Raw genomic sequence first — 25,578 nt, 5'->3', positions numbered from 1 at the left:
GTGATGAGAAGTGGTCAGATTCTGCAAATATTTTCACAGTAGTGTCAATAAGATTTACTGATGGATTGAACATGTGGTGTGAAATAAAGAAATGAGTCATGATTAATTCCAGGGTTTTTGTCCTGAGCTAGTGAAAAAGGAGTTGTCATTTATTAGATGGTGAAAACTGCAAGAGAAGCAGAAGCAGGGAGTAGCAGATCAGGCGACCTGTGAGTTTTGGACACTAGAGTTGAGATGACTATTAGACATGCTAGTGGAGGTCGGGCATGGTAGCTCGTTCCTGTAATCCCAGCACTTTAGGAGGTTGAGGTGGGAGGATTGCTTGAAGCCAGGAGTTTGCAACAAGCTTAGGCAACATGGCCAGACTCTGTCTATATTTAAAAAAAATAAAAAATAAAAAATAAAGCTGGGTGCGGTGGCTCACACCTGTAATCCCAGCACTTTGGGAGGCCGAGGTGGGTGGATCATGAGGTCAGGAGATCAAGACCAGCCTGGTCAATATGGTGAAACCCCATCCCTACTAATGATACACAAATTAGCTGGGCGTGGTGGTGCGTGCCTGTAGTCCCAGCTACTCAGGAGGCTGAGGCAGAAGAATCACTTGAACCTGGGAAGTGGAGGTTGCAGTGAGCTGAGATTGTGCCACTGCATATCAGCCTGGATGACAAAGTGAGACTCTGTCTCAAAAAAAAAAAAAAAAAAATTAGCTGGGTACAGTGGCACATGCCTGTAGTCCCACCTACTCAGGAGGCTGAGGCAGGTGGATCACTTGATCCCAGGGGTCGAGGCTACAGTGTGCCATGTTGCACCACTACACTCCAGCCCAGATGACAGAGTGAGACTGAGTCTAAAAAAAAAAAGAGGAGGTTGAATACAGTATTAAGATTGGATTCAGGGGACAGATCCAGGCTGGAGACAAACATTTGAGAATCATGAGCTTATTGGTGATAAAGCCATGAGACTTGATGAGATTATGTTGAAAGTGAATGTGGGTGGAGAAAATAAGACTCCTACGCTGGGTCTTGAGGCACTCCAATATTTAAAGATTTAACTTAAAGATTAAAGGCGATGAGGAAGTATCAGGAAGATTGGCATGGAGAGACCACTGGAATAGGAGAAAACCAGGGGAGTGGTGCTCTGGAGGCAAAGGAAGAAGACGTTTTAAGTTGGAAGGATGGATTTTCTAATGTTCAAAGAGCATTGAATTTAGCTATATGGAGCCCACTGGAGGACATTGATAAGAGTAGTTTGGTAGAGAAAAAGCCTTCCTTGAGAAAGTTCAAGGGAGAAAGGGGAAGAGGAATTACAGACAACTCCTTCAAGGGATTTTGATACAAAAGGGAGCACAGAAATAGAATGTTCACATGAGGAGAAACTGAGGTTAAGAAAGTTTAGGCCGGGCGCAGTGGCTCAAGCCTGTAATCCCAGCACTTTGGGAGGTGGAGGCCGAGACGGGCAGATCACGAGGTCAGGAGTTCGAGACCATCCTGGCTAACACGGTGAAACCCCATCTCTACTAAAAAATTACAAAAAGCTAGCCGGGCAAGGTGGCGGGCTCCTGTAGTCTCAGCTACTCGGGAGGCTGAGGCAGGAGAATGGTGTAAACCCGGGAGGCGGAACTTGCAATGAGCTGAGATCCGGCCACTGCACTCCAGCCCGGGCGACAGAGCGAGACTCTGTCTCAAAAAAAAAAAAGAAAAGAAAAGAAAAGAAAGTTTAATTTTTTTTTTTTTTTTAGATGGAGTCTCACTCTGTCACCCAGGTGGAGTGCAGTGGCATGATCTTGACTCACTGAAACCTCCACCTCTGGGGTTCAACTGATTCCCTTGTCTCAGCCTCCCAAGTAGCTGGGATTACAGGCATGCACCCCCACACCTGGCTAATTTTTGTATTTTTAGTAGAGACGGGGTTTCACCACGTTCGTCAGGCTTGTCTCAAACTCCTGACCTCAAGTGATCTGTCTGCCTCGGCCTCCCAAAGTGCTTGGATTACAGGTGTGAGCCACCACACCTGGCCCAAGAAATTTTTTTTTTTTTTTTTGAGACGGAGTCTTGCTCTGCCACCCAGGCTGGAGTGCAGTGGCCGGATCTCAGCTCACTGCAAGCTCTGCCTCCTGGGTTTATGCCATTCTCCTGCCTCAGCCTCCCGAGTAGTTGGGACTGCAGGCGCCCGCCACCTTGCCCGGCTAGTTTTTTTGTATTTTTTAGTAGAGACGGAGTTTCACCGGGTTAGCCAGGATGGTCTCGATCTCCTGACCTCTTGATCCGCCCGTCTCGGCCTCCCAAAGTGCTGGGATTACAGGCTTGAGCCACCGCGCCCGGCCTGATTTTTTTTTAAGATGAGAGAAATTAGAGCATGTTTGTATACTGAAGGGAGTAATCCAGTAAAGAGGAAAAATTTGATGATTTAGGAAAGAAGACAATTTTTGGAATGATACCCATGAGCAGATCAGAGTAAATTGGCTTATTGTGGGACAAGCACCATTCTAAATACTCTATGTGTTATACCTAACACTGTATAAATAAATAAATACTCTGTATTTGCTCAATTAAGACAACCACTTTTTAAGGGAAGTAATATTATTATTGTCATCATAACTTTACATATGAAGAAATGGACATGTGAAAGATTAAATGACTTGTCCAAGGTCATGCCGTTCTGCCACTTAACCATTGTGTGACCAGGGACAGGTCACTTGCCCATTCTGAATTTTCTTTTTTCTTTTCTTTAATATGAGGACCGTAATCATTTTCTTATTTGTGTTACAAGGTTGCTGTGAAGATTAATTAAGGATAGAGGGGAAAGTAGCTCTTTACTGTAAAACTTTTTGATCATAATTTAAGAATGTAAGATGAGAAATTACTCTTTTCTAGTGTGAAAATGTATAGCTCTTAAGTTAGCTCTTTAAAATGGAGATTGTACGATACCACATCTCTCCATCAGTTTTTTTCAGTCGCATGATTTGGTTCGTAAACATGACTTTCCCACAGATTTCGTTTGTGGTAATATAAATGTGTTAGCTAGTTGTGATGTATTTTGACTTTTAAGATATTGTTCCCACATATGAAACTCATTAACGTTGCTAAGTCAAAGCACCTAACTTTTCATTGACTCTAGCATTCAAAAATCTCACAAACCCTGGTCTGTCCATATCTTAAACTCTATACACCATTTTTTTTGCCACTGCATTTATTCCATGGCCTGTGTACGGTGTGATCTGGCATATATACAAGAACACTTAAGTAAAGCTCTGGATGATTGATTGAGAAAAATACTTTCATTCTAAAAACAAAGAAGCTATATTAATCTTTTTGAAAAGAGAATATTTTACAACATTCCCTTGTCTACATTGCTTGGAATAAGCACTTTGGAATAAGACAAGCACTTTGGAATAAGACAATAAATCACTAGCATGAGGCAAAGGGGTTGACTTATTTGTTTGTGTATCATGGATCTTAGATTTACTGATCCTCAGATTTTTGAATTCCTGCTGATTCCCTTTCTCAAAACGAATATACTTGAATAAGGATTTTTTTTTTTTTTTGACAGAGTTTTACTCTGTTGCCCAGGCTGGAGTACAGTGGTGCAATCTCGGCTCACTGCAACCTCCTGGATTCAAGCAATTGTCGTGCCTCAGCCTCCCAAGTACCTGGGATTACACCATGCCTGGCTAAGTTTTGTAGTTTTTTTAGTTGAGACTGGATTTCACCATGTTGGCCAGGCAAGTCTCGAACTCCTGACCTCAAGTGATCCACCTGCCTCAGCCTCCCAAAGTGCTGGAATTGCAGGCGTGAGCCACTGCACCCAGCCAGGATATCGATTTGATGACAAACTTATCATCATTCAGTGATGTACCTCTGTGTCAAACTTAGATATGTAAGATAGGTTTTTTTTTTGAGATGGAGTTTCGCTCTTGTTGACCAGGCTGGAGTGCAATGGCGTGATCTTGGTTTACCACAACCTCCGCCTTCCAGGTTCAAGCGATTCTCCTACCTCAGCCTCCTGAGTAGCTGGGATTACAGGCACCCACCATGCCCAGCTAATTTTTGTATTTTTAGTGGAGACAGGATTTCACCGTGTTGGTCAGGCTAGTCTCAAACTCCTGACCTCAAGTGATCCATCCACCTCAGCCTCCCAAAGTGCTGGGATTACACCTTTTTTTTTTTCTTTGAGATGGAGTCTTGCTCTGTCACCCAGGCTGGAGTGCAGTGGTGCGATCTCAGCTCACTGCAAGCTCCGCCTCCTGGGTTCACACCATTCTCCTGCCTCAGCCTCCTGAGTAGCTGGGACTACAGGCTCCTGCCGCCACGCCCAGCTAATTTTTGTATTTTTAGTAGAGACAGGGTTTCACCGTGTTAGCCAGGCTGCTCTCGATCTCCTGACCTCGTGATCCACCCGCCTCGGCCTCCCAAAGTGCTGGGATTACAGGCGTGAGCCACCATGCCCGGCCCCAGCCAGGTTATTCTTATAAGGCTGTGTTTATCATAGGAGATGATTTTGGAAAGAGGAGGTTGAGAGGATTCTATAAATGTTATTCTCGCTTTCCTTTTATTCCCCACTTCTGATATCATCTTATAGTTGTTTTTCTTCACTTGTTGCTACCTTTCTTTAGTTAACTATTTTTTAAAGTACTCGAATCAATTGTAACCTTAACTCTTACTTCTTCCAAGTAATACTGAACCAAATTTAAATGATTAAGGTATGATGATGCTTTTCTTACTGTGCACCATTTCTGAAAGCTAATTGCCATTATCTCCATTACTGTGAAGGGAGGTAGTAGATACAATGGTGCGGCACTTCAAGATGCAAATATTTGGTGATCGGCAGCCTGGGTATGATGGCAAAAGAAACATGTACACAGCACATCCACTACCAATCGGACGGGATAGGGTAAGTGTTAAGAGCAAGAAATACTTAATTCATTTAGTAGTAATTATACATGACAAAAATGTTTCCTTTTCTTCCCAACACCCACAAAAAAGATGAATGTTTGAGGTGATGATACCCTAATTACCCTGATTTCATTATTACACATTGCATACAGATATCAAAATACCACATGTACCCCAAAAGTATGTACAACTGTCATTTATCAATTTTAAAAAATCTGTATGTGAGCAGAAAGAAAAGTTTCTCTAATAACACATCAATTCTTAGAATTTATTTTTTTTTTATTTTTTTTTATTTTTTATTTTTTTTGAGATGGGATCTCGCTCTGTTGCCTAGGCTGGGGTGCAGTGGTTTGGTCTCTGCTCACTGAAACCTCTGCCTCCCAGGCGTGATTCTCCTGCCCCAGCCTTCTGAGTAGCTGGGATTATAGGCATGTGCCACCATGCCTGGCTCATGTTTCTTTTATTTTTTTCCTTGAGAGATGGAGCCTTGCTCTATCGCCCAGGCTGGAGTGCAGTGGCGCGATCTCGGCTCATTGCAACTTCCACCTCCTGGGTTGAAGTGATTCTCCTGCCTCAGCTTCCCAAGTAGCTAGGACTATAGGCATGTGCCAGCACGCCCAGCTCATTTTTGTACTTTATTAGTAGAGATGGGGGTTTCACTATATGTTGGCCAGGCTGGTCTCGAACTCCTGACCTCAGGTGATCCACCCACCTCAGCCTCCCAAAGTGCTGGGATTACAGGCATGAGCCACCGTGCCTGGCCTTAATTTTTTTTTTTTTTTTTAATAGTACAGATGGGGTTTCACCATGTTGTACAGGCTGGTGTTAAACTCCTGACCCCAGGTGATCCACTGTCTCAGCCTCCCGAAGTGCTGGTATTACAGTCATGAGCCACTGCACCCGACCAGAGTTGGTTTTTATAGTGATGATAGATTTGTTGTTCTGTCCATATTCTCTTGTCTCAGTTAACTGATAATTGAAAATGAGATGAGCATTAGGATATAGGTGGATTGTGTCATCTTTACATAATTTCTAACATTAACCATGTGCTTTAACAAAGTACTACCTGAATCTGAACAACAGGGTTTTGTAAATTATAGAAAACTATATAATACTCACTTATGAAAATAGATTATAATAGCACAATACTTTTTTATTTATTTACTTTTTTTTTGAGATGGAGTCTCACTCTGTCGCCCAGGCTGGAGTGCAGTGGCTGGATCTCAGCTCACTGCAAGCTCCGCCTCCCGGGTTCACACCATTCTCCTGCCTCAGCCTCCCGAGTAGCTGGGACTACAGGCGCCCGCCACCACACCCGGCTAGTTTTTTGTATTTTTTTTTAGTAGAGACGGGGTTTCACCGTGTTAGCCAGGATGGTCTCGATCTCATGACCTCATGATCCGCCCGTCTCGGCCTCCCAAAGTGCTGGGATTACAGGCTTGAGCCACTGCGCCCAGCCGCCACAATACTTTTTTAAATGTTTATTTTTTTAAATTAGAAAAGTATGGCCGGGCACGGTGGCTCAAGCCTGTAATCCCAGCACTTTGGGAGGCCGAGATGGGCGGATCACGAGGTCAGGAGATCGAGACCATCCTGGCTAACACGGTGAAACCCTGTCTCTACTAAAAACTACAAAAAACTAGCCGGGCGAGGTGGTGGCGCCTGTAGTCCCAGCTACCCGGGAGGCTGAGGCAGGAGAATGGCGTGAACCCGGGAGGCGGAGCTTGCAGTGAGCTGAGATCCAGCCACAGCACTCCAGCCTGGGTGACAGAGTGAGACTCCGTCTCAAAAAAAAAAAAAAAATTAGAAAAGTACTGTGTGAACATATGCTCATAATAAACTTATCCAGACAATCTAGAAATGCTGTGATTTACTGCCTCCCCGACTTATCTGCACCCTCACTTCCATTTTCCTTTTCAAAGGAAACTACTATAGTAGTTTGGTATGTATCTTTTTAGATATGTTATGTATATTAGCTATTTATACATATGTTGATGTGTATTATTACTGATTTGCATGTCATTCTGTGATTTGCTTTTCATTTAATAATATGTCTGAAAGATCTTTCCATTTCTATACATTTATATCTACCTTATTTTTCAAATTTAAATTTTTTATTGTTGTAAAATAATATATAATATAAAATTTACTATTTTTGGCTGGGTGTAGTGCTTCACCCAGCCAAAAATCCCAGTGCTGTGGGAGATCAAGGTGGGAGGATTGCTTGAGGCCAGTAGTTTGAGACCAGCCTGAGCAACACAGGGAGACCCATCTCTACAAAAAAAAAAAATTGTTTTAGTTAGCCAGGCCTGGTGGTGTGCACCTGTAGTTCCAGCTACTAGGGAAGCTAATGTGGGAGGATCCCTTGGGCCCAGGACTTTGAGGCTAGAATTAGTTATTATTGCACCACTACACTCCAGCTTGGATGACAGAGCAGGACCCTGTCTCAAAAAAAAATTATGATTTTGTTACAGTTTAATTGCATTATGTACATTCACATTGTTGTGCATCCATCATCACTATCCATTTTCAGAACTTTTTCATCATTCCAAACAAAAACTCTGTACCTATTAAATAATAATTCCCCATACACTACTGTCTCTGGTCCCTGATAACCACTGTTCTACTTTCTGTCTCTTTAAATTTGACTATTCAATGTACTTCATAGAAATAGAATCATGAAATATTTGCCTTTTTGTACCTGGCTTGTTTTATTTAGCATAATGTTTTCAAGGTTCATCCATGTTGTAACATCTACCTTGTTTTTTCACTACTGTATAATGTTACATATTAAATTATTCCCCTTCTCATCGACACTTAAGTTGTTTCCAATGTTATGCAATTATAAAAAATGTTAAAAGAAATATCCTTATGCATATATCATACTGCATATTCTTGGGATCTTTCCCACAGCCATTGTAAACATTTATGTGTGTATTCATGTATTTTTTCCTTAGGTTGATATGGAGGTGACTCTTCCAGGCGAGGGTAAAGACCAAACCTTTAAAGTGTCTGTTCAGTGGGTGTCAGTTGTGAGTCTTCAGTTGCTTTTAGAAGCTTTGGCTGGGCACTTGAATGAAGTCCCAGATGACTCAGTACAAGCACTTGATGTTATCACAAGACACCTTCCCTCCATGAGGTTAGTACTTTGGTTTGGATTATTTTCCTACAAATGTCAAACTTTTTTGGTAGGTTGCACTGGAGCCATTGAAAAATGTCTACATAAGTCATAGTTCAAATTTGATTTCAGCTCCCAGAGTTGAGAGTGAAATGAAGAAACTTTCACATGTTTAATATGACACATGCAAACTCTTGTTCCTTCAGGTATACCCCAGTGGGCCGTTCCTTTTTCTCACCCCCTGAAGGTTACTACCACCCTCTGGGAGGGGGAAGGGAGGTCTGGTTTGGTTTTCATCAGTCTGTGAGACCTGCCATGTGGAATATGATGCTCAACATTGATGGTAGGATGGAACTCTCTTTATCCAATAACTCTTTGGGCTGGTTTTTGTTTGTTTGTTTTGGCCCTTCCTTTTTACCTGAAGTTAAGCATCCTTCTCTGTTTGTTAGTATCTGCAACTGCTTTCTACCGGGCTCAGCCTATCATTGAGTTCATGTGTGAGGTTTTAGACATTCAGAACATCAATGAACAGACCAAACCTCTAACAGACTCCCAGCGTGTCAAGTTTACCAAAGAAATCAGAGGTAAGTGTTTGCATTAATGTAGTCTTGGAGAAGCAGCTCAGCATGCTGCAAGGAGCCTGTGCTCTGGAGTCACACAGACCTGGGCTTCAGTCTCAGGCCAATCAGTTCTATCAGTGGGACCTTGGTCAAGTTCCTTAACCACTGTGAACCTTAGTGTATTCATCTCTTTTTTTTTTTGAGATGGAGTCTTGCTCTGTCGCCCGGGCTGGAGTGCAGTGGCCGGATCTCAGCTCACTGCAAGCTCCGCCTCCCGGGTTTACGCCATTCTCCTGCCTCAGCCTCCGGAGTAGCTGGGACTACAGGCGCCCGCCACCTCGCCCGGCTAGCTTTTTGTATTTTTAGTAGAGACGGGGTTTCACCGTGTTAGCCAGGATGGTCTCGATCTCCTGACCGCCAGGATGGTCTCGATCTCCTGACCTCGTGATCCGCCCGTCTCGGCCTCCCAAAGTGCTGGGATTACAGGCTTGAGCCACCGCGCCCGGCCTAGTGTATTCATCTCTAAGGTAAAGATAATAATATATACCTTGTAGAGTTGTTGTGAGAATTAAATGCAATTAGGTTTACAAAGCTTTCTAGCATAGTACCTGTCACATATCAGGCACTCAGTAAATGCTACCCTTACCCACTTAAAAACTTCCATTTTAATAAAATAACATAAATTCATTTATTACCCTTCTGGAATTTCTTTTCTTCTTTACTTGTAATTAGTTAGCTTCCCTCACTAGAACATAAACTTCACGAAGCTGTCTCCAGACCTGAAAATAAGTGTCAGAACATAGTTGATGCTTAATAAATATTTATTGGATGAAATAATAAACTAAAGTAGATTGAGCATCTTAGGTCATCTGAGTCCTAATTTATTCTGCTTAGCTCAGGTTTTTTGCCTGTAATGATGAAATTGTTCCCATATTCTTGGAATTTTTATCCTGTACAATGTCATGACATTTTGAAGACAACATTTGAATCTGTTTTTGTCACTATGATTTTAATTAACTATTTTGCCTTTTAAAAAAAATTTCAGGTCTCAAAGTTGAGGTGACCCACTGTGGACAGATGAAACGAAAATACCGAGTTTGTAATGTGACTAGACGGCCAGCCAGTCATCAAACGTACGTTAACCATATCTAAAATAATACAATTACATTTTTAGTAACGGAGCTACTGTAATCGTTTAAGAAATTGCTTATTGGCTGGGCGCAGTGGCTCACACCTGTAATCCCAGCACTTTGAGAGGCTGAGGTGGGTGGATCACAAGGTCAGGAGTTCAAGACCAGCCTGGCCAAGATGGTGAACCCTCGTCTCTACTAAAAATACAAAAAAAATTGGCCGGGTGTGGTGGCAGGCACCTGTAATCCCAGATACTCGGGAAGCTGAGGCAGAGAATTGTTTGAACCTGGGAGGCAGAGGTTACAGTGAGCTGAGGTCATGTCACTGCACTCCAGCCTGGGCAACAGAGCGAGACTGTGTCTCAGAAAAAAAAAAAAAAAGAAATTGGTTATCTTGGCTGGGCACGGTGGCTCACACCTGTTATCCCAGCACTTTGGGAGGCCAAGCCAGGCAGATCACCTGAGGTCAGGAGTTCAAGACCAGCCTGGCCAACATGGTGAAACCCCGTCTCTGCTAAAAACTACAAAATTAGCCAGGCTTGGTGGCAGGTGCCTATAATCCCAGCTACTTGGGAAGCTGGGGCAGGAGAATTGCCTGAACCTGGGAGGTGGAGTTTGCAGTGAGCCGAGATTACGCCATTGCACTCCAGCCTGGGTGACAGAGTGAAACTCCATCTCAAAAGAAAAAAAGAAAGAGGCCGGGCGCGGTGGCTCAAGCCTGTAATCCCAGCACTTTGGGAGGCCGAGACAGGCAGATCACTAGGTCAGGAGATCGAGACCATCCTGGCTAACATGGTGAAACCCCGTCTCTACTAAAAAATACAAAAAACTAGCCGGGCGAGGTGGTGGGCGCCTGTAGTCCCAGCTACTCAGGAGGCTGAGACAGGAGAATGGCGTAAACTCGGGAGGCGGAGCTTGCAGTGAGCTGAGATCCGGCCACTGCACTCCAGCCCAGGCGACAGAGCGAGACTCAGTCTCAAGAAAAAAAAAAAAGAAAAAAAGAAAGAAATTGGTTATCTCATACTGAAATTTTCAAGATCACCAGAATCTTTGCTTTTAACATGCAAGTTTTAAAACATTTTCTGAATATTTTTGGTAGAGATATTTATAAAACACATTCCTTGCCTTTAATTCAGTTTACCTCTTAAGTAGAATATGTTAAACATAGATTAACATTTATTTAATCTATGTTTTTTTTTTGTTTTGTTTTTGTTTTTTTGAGATGGAGTCTTGCTCTGTCGCCCAGGCTGGAGTGCAGTGGCCGGATCTCAGCTCACTGCAAGCTCCGCCTCCCGGGTTTACGCCATTCTCCTGCCTCAGCCTCCTGAGTAGCTGGGACTACAGGCGCCCGCCACCTCGCCTGGCTAGTTTTTTGTATTTTTAGTAGAGACGGGGTTTCACCATGTTAGCCAGGATGGTCTGGATCTCCTGACCTCGTGATCCGCCCATCTCAGCCTCCCAAAGTGCTGGGATTACAGGCTTGAGCCACCGCGCCCGGCCTAATCTATGTTTTTATTTAATGATGCAGAGTAATTTTAAGCTTTTTTAATTATATTATTGTCATTCTTTTTTTTTTGAAGACAGGATCTCACTCTGTCACCTCCTAGGCTCAAGTGAACCTCCCACCTCAGACTTCCAAGTAGTGGGATTACAGGCGTGCACCACCACACTCACCTAATTTTTTTTGTAGAGGTGGGGTTTCGCTATGTTGCCCAGTCTGGTCTTGAATTCCTGGGCTCAAATGGTTTGCCTGTCTTGGCCTCCCAAAGTGCTGGTACTACAAGTGTGAACCAGTATACCCAGCCTACTGTTGTAATTCTTAATACATGGCCCAAAAGATCTATTAAGGCCTAGATATCATATAAGGCTGTCAGGAGAAGACATATATATATAAAATATATGAGAAGACATTTTATATATATATAAGTATCTTCTAAAAAAAATACACACGCGCATATATATATAGTGCTTGGCACCATCATGGCCCACTGCAGCCACAACTTCCTGGGCTCAAGCAATCCTCCTACCTCAGCCTCCTGAGTATCTGGGACTACAGGCATGTGCCACCACACCTGGCTAATTTTTGTATTTTTAATAGGAATGGGGTCCCACTTTGTTGCCAGACTGGGAGAAGACATCTGTTGCTTTGTATTTTGTGTGGATTTCTCTCCCTCCCTTTGTAGGTAGCTGTCACTTCTTATAGCTGTTGGTGTCTATGGCATCTTCCAGCAGCATACTCCTTTCCATTTCCCCAATCTCATTTTCCTAATCACCCAACACTTCTTGGCTTTTTTTGGCTTTTTTTTTTTTTTTTTTTTTTTTTTGAGATGGAGTTTTGCTCTTGTTGCCCAGGTTGGAGTGCAGTGTCGCAATCTCTGCTCTCTGCAACCTCTGCCTCCTGGATTCAAGTGATTCTCCTGCCTCAGCCTCCCGAGTAGCTGGGATTACAGGCACCTGCCACCATGCCCAGCTAATTTTTTGTATTTTTGGTAGATATGGGGTTTCTCTATGTTGGCCAGGCTGGTCTTGAACTCCTGACCTCAGGCAATCCACCCGCCTTGGCCTCCCAAAGTGCCGGGATTAGAGGTATGAGCCACTGTGCCCGGCCCATCACCCAACACTTCTAATCTACTGAAAACTGTGCCTGTGAGACCCTATATGTGAAAGTGCTTTAAAAATTATATCTATATCTTATTCTTGTAATCAAGATCATGTCTGACATAAACATAAATATTGGCTCTTCTAAATAAAGAGTTAAATATATAGTATACACTTTACTACATTTACATTATTTTGGTTACTCAGAGCCCCCCCCAACACACACTTTTTTTTGCTTATATTCTAGTCTGACTTTGTTTTAGATTCATGATTCTTAATTTTCAAACTTTAGTGCATATCAAAATCTCCCAGAGAGCTTTGTCTAGATAGTTGAAATTTTCAGGTGGCTTCTGGATAAATAAAGTATATTATTTCAGTCTGATTTGAATAAATTCTTCAGTATGACCTCATGTACACACTACATGAATTTCTTAAGAGTAGTAAAGTGGTATTTCATGTATTATTTATATTATACCATTGACTTCTTTCTCAGAAAAAAAAAGTTGCCAAAACCTTATGAAGTCACTGTTGAAAATTGTAGCATTTTGTTCTTTTCATTATTTAATTATTTCACATAACCCTGTCAGAATAATTAGACCTATAGACGTATGTAATCTTTGCTGAAAGATTATAACTCATATATTTAAATATCACATAGATGACCCTTACTGCACCATTATTTTGTAAGGCTGTGGCAGTTAAGAAAGCAAGATTAACAGGCTGGGCACGGTGACTCATGCCTCTAAATCCCAGCATTCCGGGAGGCCGAGGCAGGCAGATCACTAGAGGTCAGGAGTTCAAAACCAGCCTGGCCAACATGGTGAAACCCTGTCTCTACTAAAAATACAGAAATTAGCTGAGCATGGTGGCAGGCGCAGTGGCAGACGCCTGTAATCCCAGCTACTTGGGAGGCTGAGGCAGGAGAACCGCTTGAACCTGGGAGGCGGAGATTCCAGTGAACCAAGATGGTGCCACTGCACTCCAGCCTGGACAACAGAGGGAGTCTCTGTCTCAAAATAAAAAAAAGATTGACCTTTGTTTTTTAAGTGACTGATGAAGGTAGGAATTATTAGTGGGCTTTGTTTATTGTTTAGAAAAGAAAGAATTTGGCTGGGCACAGTGGCTCACGCTTGTAATCCCAGCACTTTGGGAGGCCGAGGTGGGTGGATCACTTGAGGTCAAGAGTTCGAGACCAGCCTGGACAATGTGGTGAAACCCCATCTCTACTGAAAATACAAAAATTAGCTGGGCATGGTGGCACACGCCTATAATCCCAGCTGCTTGGGAAGATGAGGCATGAGAATCCATTGAACCTGGGAGGTGGAGGTTGCAGTGAGCTGAGATCACGCCATGCACTCCACCGTGGGCGACAGAGTAAAACTCTGTCTCAAAAAAAAAAAAAAAAACCAAAAAACAAACAAACAAACAAACAAACAAACAAAAATAGAGAAAGAAAAAGAAAATAGAAGAAAAGAAAGAACTTGAAGAAATATTCTAAAAAAGACATTCTCTCCTATAGTTTTCCTTTGCAGCTAGAAAACGGTCAAGCTATGGAATGTACAGTAGCTCAATATTTTAAGCAAAAGTATAGTCTGCAGCTGAAATACCCCCATCTTCCCTGTCTCCAAGTGGGACAAGAACAAAAGCATACATACTTGCCACTTGAGGTAAGTTAAATTTTCTTTTGCCAATTTGCTGATCTCTTGAATGAGTATATATTTTTAAGTAGAGTTCTAAACTAGTGGTGAAATTTAGTGTTAATTTCTAAAATATTTTTGGCAAATGATTTCACTATATAACCAAATTTTAATTTTTTTGGAAATGGAGGAGTAAGATATGGTTTGGCAAAGGTTTAAGATGTAGAACCCTTTACACAAACCAATCTCTCTTTGTCTCTTGGCAGGTCTGTAATATAGTGGCAGGACAGCGATGTATCAAGAAGCTCACAGACAATCAGACTTCCACAATGATCAAAGCTACAGCAAGATCTGCTCCTGACAGACAGGAAGAGATCAGTAGACTGGTCAGTAAGGCATGGTCTTCAAGATGAGCTAGCTTTGAGATAACAAGAAACAAAAGAATAGAAAACTCCTCCTGGGACACAGTTACTCTCTGGTTTTTATATATTTAGGCTTTCCTGTTCTTTAGGTGAAGAGCAACAGTATGGTGGGTGGACCTGATCCATACCTTAAAGAATTTGGTATTGTTGTCCACAATGAAATGACAGAGCTCACAGGCAGGGTACTTCCAGCACCAATGCTGCAATACGGAGGCCGGGTAAGCTTTTTATTTTATTCAGCAAGCTTCTTCCACAACCAGTCAAAAAGAGAATCATCCAAGGTTTTTCTACTCTGCCACTACTAAATTTACCCATAGTTTTATTCATTATTGCCTTTTGTATTCTGGCTCATACCTAACAGAATTTTGTTTATTCACTCATCAACAGTAAAATGGCCTTAGATTGTAATGTCTTTTCTCTTTTCTTTTGTTTCTTCTTCTTCTTCTTCTTCCTTTTTTTTTTTTTCAAAGAATAAAACAGTAGCCACACCCAACCAGGGTGTCTGGGACATGCGAGGAAAGCAGTTTTATGCTGGCATTGAAATTAAAGTTTGGGCAGTTGCTTGTTTTGCACCTCAGAAACAATGTAGGGAAGATTTACTAAAGTGAGTATCTTCATATTTTCAGCTTAGTAATATCCCTTCCAGATATGAAAATACTGTCTTTATGTGAATGTGCTGTGTACACTGGCACTAAATCCCTGACTCCCATAGTGACACCATCTGGCTGTACGAAAAAGACCTTGTATTATAGTAATTTGCAAACTTGGGAATTACATTAAGAATCTGACTCAGCTTCCTTACATGTAGAGCAAAAATTTGTGAGTAACAAGGCAGACGCAATGTTGGTTGGCAAATTCTTGAGTTCTTATTGAAGCTTCCTTTGGTATTAATTGTATCTTTTCAGCTAAAATTAAAAACTACCTTAGTTTTAATCATTAAAATTTACTAATGAGCTTGTTTTATCACAAGGTCTCTAGGTAAGAGTAGGTTCACATCTTACAGATGCAGCTATCTATATAAAAGTAATAGTTAGTGGCCAGGCGCAGTGGCTCACACCTGTGATCCCAGCACTTTGGGAGGCCGAGGTGGGCAGATCATGAGGTCAGGAGATCAAGACCATCCTGGCCAACGTGGTGAAACCCCGTCTCTACTAAAATACAAAAAATTAGCCAGGCATGGTGGTGTGCGCCTGTAGTCCCAGCTACTGGGGAGGCTGAGGCAGGGGAATCACTTGAATCTAGGAGGCAGAGGTTGGAGATCTCGCCACTGCACTTCAGCCTGGAGACAGAGCAAGACTCCATCTCAAAAAAAAAGAAGAGTGAAAAAAATTTAAGAAAAGGGAACTAGAGTGAAAGAAAGGAATTCTACAAAATATTGGCAAATGCACCAAAGGAATATTCTGAAAGCCTTATACATAGATTGAAGTAACTTCTTAAATCTAAAATTTAAAACTTCAAAGTAATTTTCGCTTTTTTTAAGTGATGATTTCTTTTGACATTTTTATTGAACCAAATCTGTTCCAAGTTTGAATGTAGTCCTAAATACACTGATTTTGTAACAGCATGTTTCTGTGTTCTCAGTTGAGCACAGGCTTACCCAGCTATTTCTGTACCAGGCTTACCAAAATGCATGTTACCTGAAATTTTGATCCTGCTTTTCTTCACTCCAGAATTATTGATTTGAATGTTTAAAAGATCTTTGAACAGCAGTGCTATTCTAGTTCAGCTGGGCATAATTATTTAAAAATTTCAATTGATAATCTGATAGCTTAGTAATACAGTTTCTTTTCTGTTTAATTGCAAGTTAAATCACAAGTTTAATTGCAATTGCCAGTCCATTTTTGGCAACTAGTTAAAGGTTTTTATTTATTTGTTCATTTCTAAATTTGGCTAAGAATTTACAAAACTGAAGGAAGTATTTCAGAGGAAAATGAATGCTAGAAATGTTCTCTGAAACGAAAAAACTGTGCTACTGGTTCTATTTTAACAGGAGTTTCACTGACCAACTGCGTAAAATCTCTAAGGATGCAGGAATGCCCATCCAGGGTCAGCCATGTTTCTGCAAGTATGCACAAGGTGCAGACAGTGTGGAGCCTATGTTTAAACATCTGAAAATGACTTATGTGGGCCTACAGCTAATAGTGGTTATCCTGCCTGGAAAGACACCAGTATATGGTATGGACCCTTTTAATGCTGAATGAGGGATGATTTCAAGCAGTAGATACAACAGTTAGGATAAGCTAGGTTATGCTGCAGTCACAAACCTCAAACTCTCAGTGGTTCACAACAACAAAGATTTGTTTCTTGCTCCTGTTATGCGTCCACTGAAGGTAGACTGCCGCCTCTGCTCTGTGTCATCATGTCATCTCCACTTGGGGACCCAGCTTGGCAGAGCAGCTGCTATTTGGAGTGTTGCTGGCCACACATTCTTTTTTCTCTCTGCAACTCCTTGGCCACAACCAGCCATATGGCCTTACCCAACTTGCGTGGGAGCAGTGGGGATGGGGGTTGAGAATGTAGTGTGATACTACCATAGTCCTGGAAGCTGAGAGAACTGGAAATATTTGGTGAAAAGCACTTAGGAATATGAGAGTGAGGAAGAGTGCCACTTCCAGAAGAGGATTTGCTTAGTTTGTATCTATTATAAGAAGAATGATACAAAGTTATTTTGGCTATCATTTAACTAAGGGATGTAGGAACTATTATTGTTGTTGAGACAAGATCTCAGCTCTGTCACCCAGGCTGGAGTGCGGTGTCATGATCACCGCTTATCTCAGCCTCAAAATCCTGGGCTCAAGTGATTCTCCCATCTCAGGCTCCCAAGTAGCTGGGAGTACAGGTGCCCACCACCACGCCTAGCTAATTTTTGTTATTTTTTGTAGAGACAGGGTCTTATCATGTTGCCCAGGATGGTCTTGAACTCCTGGGCTCAAGCCATCCACCTGCCTTGGCTTCCCAAAGCGTTGGGATTACAGGCATGGGCCAGCACGCCCAGCCAGTTTTAAACTTTTTTTTTTTTTGAGGCAGTGTCCTGCTCTGTCATCCAGGCTATATTGCAGTGGCACGATCTTGACTAACTGCAGCCTCTGCCTCTTCGGTTCAAGTGATTCTCCTGCCTCAGCCCCGCAAGTAGCTGGGACTACAGGCGCATGCCACCACACCCAGCTAATTTTTGTATTTTTAGTAGAGATAGGGTTTCACCATGTTGGCCAGGCTGGTCTTGAACTCCTGATCTCAAGTGATTCACCCGCCTTTGCCTCCCAAAGTGCTGGGATTACAGGTGTGAACCACTGTGCCTGGCCCCAGTTTTAAACTTTATAAAATGTCTTTAACCTTCTCTCCACAGTTATCTCTAGTACTTAGAGAAAGAAAAAAAAAAAGCAAAACAACACAATAAAATAAAATTCAAAGGGCCAGTGTGTGTACTGAGAGGGAGGAGCTGGGAAGATTGATTGTTTTGCTAAATCAGTCATGTGGGAAGAGGAGCATCAAGGAGCTGAGCAAGTCGTGGCAGGCAGTACAGAGAATAAAGGAAGCAGGCTGGCTGCAGGGCCTGCAGAGGGAAAAAAGGAGAGAAGAGAGGGCGTATCCAAACACAGGGAAAAATTGCCCTGGGGGTTTAGCAGATAAAAGGAAGATACATGAGAAGCATCTAGCACAGTGTACAGTATAGTAGGTTATAAAGTTAATGTGTGGGGTTTTTTTCCTTTTGCTTTTAGTAATTAGGAGACCATTTAAACATGTTAAAATTAATAAATTATTCTTGTAGCGGAGGTGAAACGTGTTGGAGATACCCTTCTAGGTATGGCCACACAATGTGTCCAAGTAAAAAATGTAGTGAAGACCTCACCTCAAACCCTTTCCAATCTTTGCCTGAAGATAAATGCAAAACTTGGAGGAATTAACAATGTGCTTGTGCCTCATCAAAGGTAAGATTCTGAATGCTTTCCCCACTTTTGTTTAAGATCTAACTTACATAATTTATGGGAAAACACACAAATATTATATATGCATCTAGATTACCTTTTCTCTTGTATATATATGTACCCATATACCCAACACCCAAATAAAGATACAGAACATTTCCAGCACCCCATCAGACTTCCTTATGGCCCCTCCAAATAGATAACCCCCACAGGTGACCACCATTCTGATGTCTATCAGTTATCTAGATTACTTTTGCCCATTTTTGAGCTTCATGTAAATGGAATCATACAGTATGTACTATTTTGTGTCAGTCTTCTTTTGCTCAACATTATGTCTGTGAGATTCATTTGTGTTGTTGCACTTAGGAGTAGTTTATTCTTTTTCATTGTTGTGTATGATTTCATTACATGAATAAACCACACAATTTTAATTTATTCTACCATTGATGGATATTTTCATACATTCATTATACAATTCTACATTTTTGGTGAACTGAAACACTCTTTCTTTTGTGTGGAATTCCAGGAGTGTAATTACCGAGTTACAGAAAATAAAGTTACAAAGAATACATATATTTACTATTAATAGATATAGTCAAATAGTTTTCCAAAGTGGTTGTACCAACTTACACTTACACTGAGAGTTCTAGTTGCTCTATATTCTTACCAACACTTGGTAGTATCAGTCCTTTTAATTTTAGCCATTTTGATTGGGGATAATAGTATCTCATTATAGTTTTAATTTGCATTCCCTTGATGAGTAATGATGTTAAGCACATTTCCATGTGCTCATTAGCCATTTGGACATCTTCATTTGTTTTTTTTTTTTTTGTTTCGTTTTGTTTTGAGATGGAGTCTCACTCTGTCACTCAGGCTGGAGTACAATGGCACAATCTTGGCTCACTGTAGCCTCCACCTCCCAGGTTCAACCAATGCTCCCACCTCAGCTTCTTGAGTAGCTAGGATTACAGGTGCACACTACCATGCCCCACTACTTTTTTTGTATTTTTAGTAGAGACAGGGTTTCACCATGTTGGCCAGACTGGATTCGAACTCCTGACCTCAGGTGATCCACCTGCCTCAGCCTCCCAAAGTGCTGAGATTACAGGCATAAGCCACCACACCTGGCCGGTTTTGTTTTCTGGGATAAGGTCTCTGTCTTCCAGGCTGGAGTGCAGTGATGTGATCATGGCTCACTGAAGACTCAAACTCCTGGCCTTCAACTGATCCTCCCACCCCAGCCTCCCAAGTAGCTGGGACTACAGGCTCATACCACCATGCTCAGCTAATGTTTTTATTTTTTGTAGAGACAGGGTTTTGTCCTGTTGCCCAGGCTGGTCTAGAACTCTTGAGCTCAAACAATCCTCCTGCCTCAGCCTCCCAAAGTGCTGGCATTACAGGCATGAGCCACCATGCCTAGCCTGAACATCTTCTTTTATAATGGACCTGTTCAGTCCTTTGCTCATTTTTTTATATTGGGTTTTGAGTCTTTTTTATTAATTTGTAGTAGTTCTTTGTGGTTTCTGGTCCTTCACAAGATACAGATATCCTATAGGCAAACAGGATAGGCAGATTATCTTGTTCTAGTCTGTGCTTTGCCTTTTCACTCTCATACATTGTGAGTTTTCTGTTTTTTCTTTTTAAGACAAGATCTCACTCTGTCACCCAGGCTGGAGCACAGTGAGGCAATCATGACTCATTGCAGCCTCCATCTCCCCAGCTCAAGTGATTCTCCCACTTTAGTCTCCTGAGTAGCTGGGACTACAGGAATGTGCCACCATGCCTGCCTATTTATTTGTTTATTTATTGAGACAGAGTCTCGCTCTGTCACCCAGGCTGGAGTACAGTGATGCAATCTCGGCTCACTGCAACCTCCACCTCCTGGGTTCAAGCAATTCTCCTGCCTCAGCCTCCCAAGTAGCTGGAATTACAGGCGCACACCACCATACCTGGCTAATTTTTCTATTTTTAGTAGAGACAGGGCTTTACCTTGTTGGCCAGGCTGGTGGTCTTGAACTCCTGACCTCAAGCGATCAGCCCACCTTGGCCTCCCAAAGTGCTGGGATTATAGGCATGAGCCACTATGCCTGGCCTTACATTTTTTTTAGAGATGAGGTCTTGCTGTGTTGTCCAGGCTGGTCTTGAACTCCTAGGCTTAAGCAATCCTTCCACCTCGGCCTCTCAAAATGTTGGATTTATAGGCGTGAGCCACCATGCCTGGGCAACAGTGGCTTTTGATGAACAGAAAATGTTAATAGGACTGAGTTGAATCAATCTTTTTATGTCCTTTTAAGAAACCCTGTCTGGGCCGGGCGCGGTGGCTCAAGCCTGTAATCCCAGCACTTTGGGAGGCCGAGACGGGCGGATCACGAGGTCAGGAGATCAAGACCATCCTGGCTAACACGGTGAAACCCCATCTCTACTAAAAAATACAAAAAACTAGCCGGGCGAGGTGGCGGGCGCCTGTAGTCCCAACTACTTGGGAGGCTGAGGCAGGAGAATGGCATAAACCCGGGAGGCGGAGCTTGCAGTGAGCTGAGATCCGGCCACTGCACTCCAGCCTGGGCCACAGAGCGAGACTCCATCTCAAAAAAAAAAAAAAAGAAAGAAACCCTGTCTGCCCCTCCCTTCATAGGTTTTGTTTGTTTGTTTAAATTTGAGTTTGTCAGATTGACTCTAGAGAAAACAAACACCAAGGCAAGACAGGGATATGCTGGCTGGAAATTGGGAGATTTGAGCATTGTTACTCATGTGAACTTCTAATATCTCTGGGCCTCAGTTCCTTATCTATCAAGATAATAATATCTGCCTTGTTAACTCGAAAGTGTTGTTTTTCTGTGAAATCCTATGTGTGAAAGTGATTTGAAGAGTTAAAAATGGGGCTGTGGTGTTAGTCATTGCCATACTTGAAGGTGAAATTGAGTGCCTTGCTCTTATACAATCATATCACAATTCTTTCTTTTTTTAAAATTTAATCTTATCATATTTTGTCAACTTGATTAATTGATTTCTTATTTCTTATTTATTTATTTTTCTTGAGACAGGGTCTCACCTTGTCACCCAGGCTGGAGTGCAGTGGCACAATCTTGGCTCACTGCAAACTCCGCCTCCCGGGCTCAAGCAATCTTTCCACCTCAGCCTCCCAGCTAGCTGGGACCACAGGCGTGCACCACCATGCCTGGCTTATTTTTTGTATTTTTGGTACAGATGAGGTTTCTCCATGTTCCCCACGTTGGTCTCAAACTCCTGAGCTCAAGCAATCCACCCGCTCAGCTTCCCAACACAGTTTTCATTTTTGTCCTTGAATGAAACGTCTAGGTAAATAAATCCCTCCTTAAACATTAGTGATGAGATATATGGGACATAGGGGAAGTTAACCTAAAGTCTGTCTTCATTTAATTTTACCCCAAACATTTGAGACAATATAGTATAGTGTCTTAGAGTGCATACTTTGGCGTTAGACTTCTTGGGTTGGGATTCTAGCTTCTCCACTGCTAGCTGTGTGATCTTGGGAACATTCTTTATCCTCTTATGTCTTATTTTTTATCTGGAAAAATTGAGATAATAATTGTACCACCCTCATAAAATTGTTAGGACTAAATGAGTTAATACATGTGAAGTGCTTAGCATAGTGGCTGATACATTGTATATGTAAGCTGTTATGTATATGTATGTTGCCTGTATATGTCCACTGTTATTAACTTCTCTGTGCCAGGCTTACGTTCTGTGATAATACAGAGAGATAAATGGGACACAGCCTCTTCTCCCATGGCACCTCACCTTTAGTACCTGTTATATGAGATTGTCAAGTATGGGATGCCTCTTTAATTACACTTGAAGAATTAACACTCACAGTCCCAAATCCTACCTTTAAGAATTTATCCCAGTTACCTGGGAGGCTGAAGTGGGAGAATCACCTGAGTCCGGGAGATTGAGGCTGCAGTGAGCTGAGATCATGCCACTGCACTCCAGCCTGGGCAGCAGAGTGAGACCCTGTCTCAAAAAAAAAAAAAAAAAGATATTGTTTTGTTTTGTTTTGAGGTGGAGTCTTACTTTGTCACCCAGGCTGAGTGTAGTGGCGTGATCCTGGTTCACTGCAACCTCCACCTCCTGGGTTCAAGTGATTTTCCCACCTCAGCCTTCCAAGTAGCTGGGATTACAGGTGAGCGCCACCATGCCTGGCTAATTTTCTTTTTTTTTTTTTTTGAGACAGAGTGTTACTCTGTCACCCAGGCTGGTGTGCAGTGGTGTGATCTCAGCTCACTGCAACCTCCACCTTCCCGGTTCGAGTGATTCTCCTGCCTCCACCTTCTGAGCAGCTGGGATTACAGGCACACACCACCACACCTGGCTAATTTTTGTATTTTTTAGTAGAGACGGGGTTTCGCCATGTTGGCCAGGCTGGTCTCCAACTCCTGACCTCAGGTGATCCTCCCGCCTCAGCCTCCCAAAGTGCTGGGATTACAGGTGTGAGCCACCGCGCCCGGCCTCTTTTCTTTTTTTAAAGACAAGGTCTTGCTCTGTCACCCAGGCTGTAGTACAGTGATGTGACACAGTACAGTGGAGTATATAGTACATAACTTACTGTAGCCTCAAACTCCTGGGCTTAAATGATTTTTCTGCCTCAGCCTCCCAAGTAACTGGGACTACAGGCAGGTGTTGCCATGCTGGGCTTTCTTATTTTTATAGAGATCTGGGTCTTGATATGTTGCCCAGGCTGGCCTTGAACTTCTGGGGTTAAGCGGTCCTTCCTCCTTGGCCTTCCAAAGTGCTGAGATTATAAGTATGAGCCACGGTGCCCAGCCTAGGTCCTGTTTTTTCAATCTTCTCTTCCTACTCTTATAGAAGAGCCATGCTCACTTCTTCAGTCAGTCCAGAGTCACTGTACTGGGTGACATCAATATTCAGTGGTCCGTAATGTTCTCTCCCAATGGGCTTAAGTCTTTATTCTCTCTTATAACGTTATATCTGATTATATCTGGTGATATAATCTTGCTAAACTCAAACATTTTCACTTATGTGTCTGAGTGGCAACATCTCCTTAAATCTGAGCAGGCCCTCGGTGTTCCAGCAGCCTGTCATCTTCCTGGGAGCGGATGTCACACACCCCCCAGCAGGGGATGGGAAGAAGCCTTCCATTGCTGCTGTGGTTGGCAGTATGGATGGCCACCCCAGCCGGTATTGTGCCACTGTTCGGGTGCAGACTTCCCGGCAGGAGATCTCCCAAGAGCTCCTCTACAGTCAAGAGGTCATCCAGGACCTGACTAACATGGTTCGAGAGCTGCTGATTCAGTTCTACAAATCCACACGCTTCAAACCCACTCGGATCATCTATTACCGTGGAGGGGTATCTGAGGGACAAATGAAGCAGGTACTCTCATTATCCCTGTTGCCCTTCGGGACCCCTAGAAGTCTGAGGGAGGTTCCTCTCATCTGCCATTCTGGGTAGATCTGAGAGATACTAGGCAAATTCTCAATTAAACATAATTCCATTTCTGTCTTCTAGGTAGCTTGGCCAGAACTAATAGCAATTCGAAAGGCGTGTATTAGCTTGGAAGAAGATTACCGGCCAGGAATAACATATATTGTGGTACAAAAAAGACATCACACACGACTCTTCTGTGCAGATAAAACAGAAAGGGTAAGAAGATATAGTATAAGCTTTGTTATCTGAGGCTCTGGCAAGTGATTATATATATACTTATATATGCCATTTTAATACAATTTTTTTCTTAAAAGCAGAAATGCCTGATAATAATTTAATAAATACAATAACTGCAGTTGGGTTTAGATGACCAATTCTGAATGATACGAGTTTTGAGACTGAATATTTTATTTCTCTTGTATAACAGAAATGCTGATTTATCGAGTTGTTTTTGTGTGGGGAGCAGTAGGTCAGAAACATGTCAGGTACATTGTGATGATATAGGCAACCTTCTAAGGGGTGGTTTTATTGTTACTTTTTGCTGCACAGTTCTAGCGTATAAAGAAGAATTTATCTTCCAAATAATTTTATATCAGCATAGGACAACCCCCAGACTGTGGACTGGTAACAGTCTGTGGCCTGTTAGGAACCAGGCTGCACAGCAGAAGGTAAGCAGTGGGTGAATAAGCATTACCACCTGAGCTCTGCCTCCTGTCAGATCAGCAGTGATGGAACAGTTTCATCCCAAACCATCTCCCCACTCCCCCACCCCATCTATGTAAACATTGTCTTCCATGCAGCCTGTCCCTGCTGCCAAAAAGCTTGAGGACTGCTGGCATAGGAGATTGTTAGGGCACAAACTTTGAATATTTATAGTGTCACACTTAAACTGCAGTCAAATTACTCAACTTCTCTAAGCCATAATAATCTCATCTGTCAAATGTGGTTAAGAACAATATCCAGGCCAGGTGTGGTGGCTCACGCCTGTAATCCCAGCACTTTGGGAGGCCAAGGCAGGTGGATCTCGAGGTCAGGAGATCGAGACCATCCTGGCTAACACGGTGAAACTGTGTCTTGACTAAAAATACAAAAAATTAGCCAGGCGTGGAGGCGGGTGCCTATAGTCTCAGCTACTCGGGAGGCTGAGGCAGGAGAATGGCGTGAACCCGGGAGGCGGAGCTTGCAGTGAGCGGAGATCGCGCCCCTGCACTCCAGTCTGGGAGACACAGAGAGACTCCGTCTCAAAAAAAAAACAAAAGGCCAGACGCAGTGGCTCAAACCTGTAATCCCAGCACTTTGGGAGGCTGAGACGGGCGGATCACGAGGTCAGGAGATTGAGACCATGCTGGCTAACACGGTGAAACCCCGTCTCTACTAAAAAATACAAAAAACTAGTCGGGCGAGGTGGCGGGCGCCTGTAGTCCCAGCTACTCAGGAGGCTGAGGCAGGAGAATGGCGTGAACCCGGGAGGCGGAGCTTGCAGTGAGCTGAGATCCAGCCACTGCACTCCAGCCTGGGCGACAGAGCGAGACTCCATCTCCATAAAAAAAAAAAAAAAGGAAAAAAAAAGAACAGTATCTGGCCAGGTGCTGTGGCTCACACTGGTAAGCCCAGCACTTTGGGAGACTGAGGTGGGTGATCACTTGAGGTCAGGAGTTCGAGGCCAGCCTGGCCAACATGGCAAAACTCTGTCTCTACTAAAAATACAAAAATTAGTTGGGCATAATGGTGCATGCCTGTAGTCCCAGGTACTCGGGAGGTTGAGGCAGGAGAATCACTTGAACCCGCGAGGCAGAGGTTGCAGTGAGCCAAGATTGTACCACTGTACTCCAGCCTGATGACAGAGCAAGACTCTGCCTGAAAGAAAAAA

The 25,578-nt window shown here is 42.9% G+C and overlaps 1 protein-coding gene across 3 annotated transcripts in view; it reads left to right on the top strand.

Annotated features, from left to right (window-relative positions):
* The window catches only part of LOC111555811 (protein argonaute-4), a 54,347-nt gene that overhangs the window by 11,128 nt on the left and 17,641 nt on the right, over positions 1-25,578 (top strand). For all 3 annotated transcript variants that reach the window (XR_002735653.2, XM_023232169.2, XM_023232168.2), the window contains exons 3-15: positions 4,770-4,890; positions 7,850-8,031; positions 8,217-8,353; positions 8,460-8,594; positions 9,616-9,703; positions 13,818-13,965; positions 14,202-14,321; positions 14,447-14,575; positions 14,828-14,961; positions 16,348-16,532; positions 18,127-18,286; positions 23,339-23,654; positions 23,790-23,924. Coding sequence is in view for 2 of the 3 variants with exons in the window: in XM_023232169.2 (XP_023087937.1) it covers positions 4,770-4,890; positions 7,850-8,031; positions 8,217-8,353; positions 8,460-8,594; positions 9,616-9,703; positions 13,818-13,965; positions 14,202-14,321; positions 14,447-14,575; positions 14,828-14,961; positions 16,348-16,532; positions 18,127-18,286; positions 23,339-23,654; positions 23,790-23,924 (1,990 nt within the window). In the remaining variant the exon portion in view is untranslated. The remainder of the gene's footprint in view (positions 1-4,769; positions 4,891-7,849; positions 8,032-8,216; positions 8,354-8,459; positions 8,595-9,615; positions 9,704-13,817; positions 13,966-14,201; positions 14,322-14,446; positions 14,576-14,827; positions 14,962-16,347; positions 16,533-18,126; positions 18,287-23,338; positions 23,655-23,789; positions 23,925-25,578) is intronic.

This window comes from Piliocolobus tephrosceles, chromosome 1 (genome assembly GCF_002776525.5).
Source record: "Piliocolobus tephrosceles isolate RC106 chromosome 1, ASM277652v3, whole genome shotgun sequence".
In the NCBI taxonomy this organism is placed as follows: domain Eukaryota; kingdom Metazoa; phylum Chordata; class Mammalia; order Primates; family Cercopithecidae; genus Piliocolobus; species Piliocolobus tephrosceles.
Note: the sequence above shows the minus strand (reverse complement) of the source record. Positions and strands in the feature narration are given on the sequence as shown.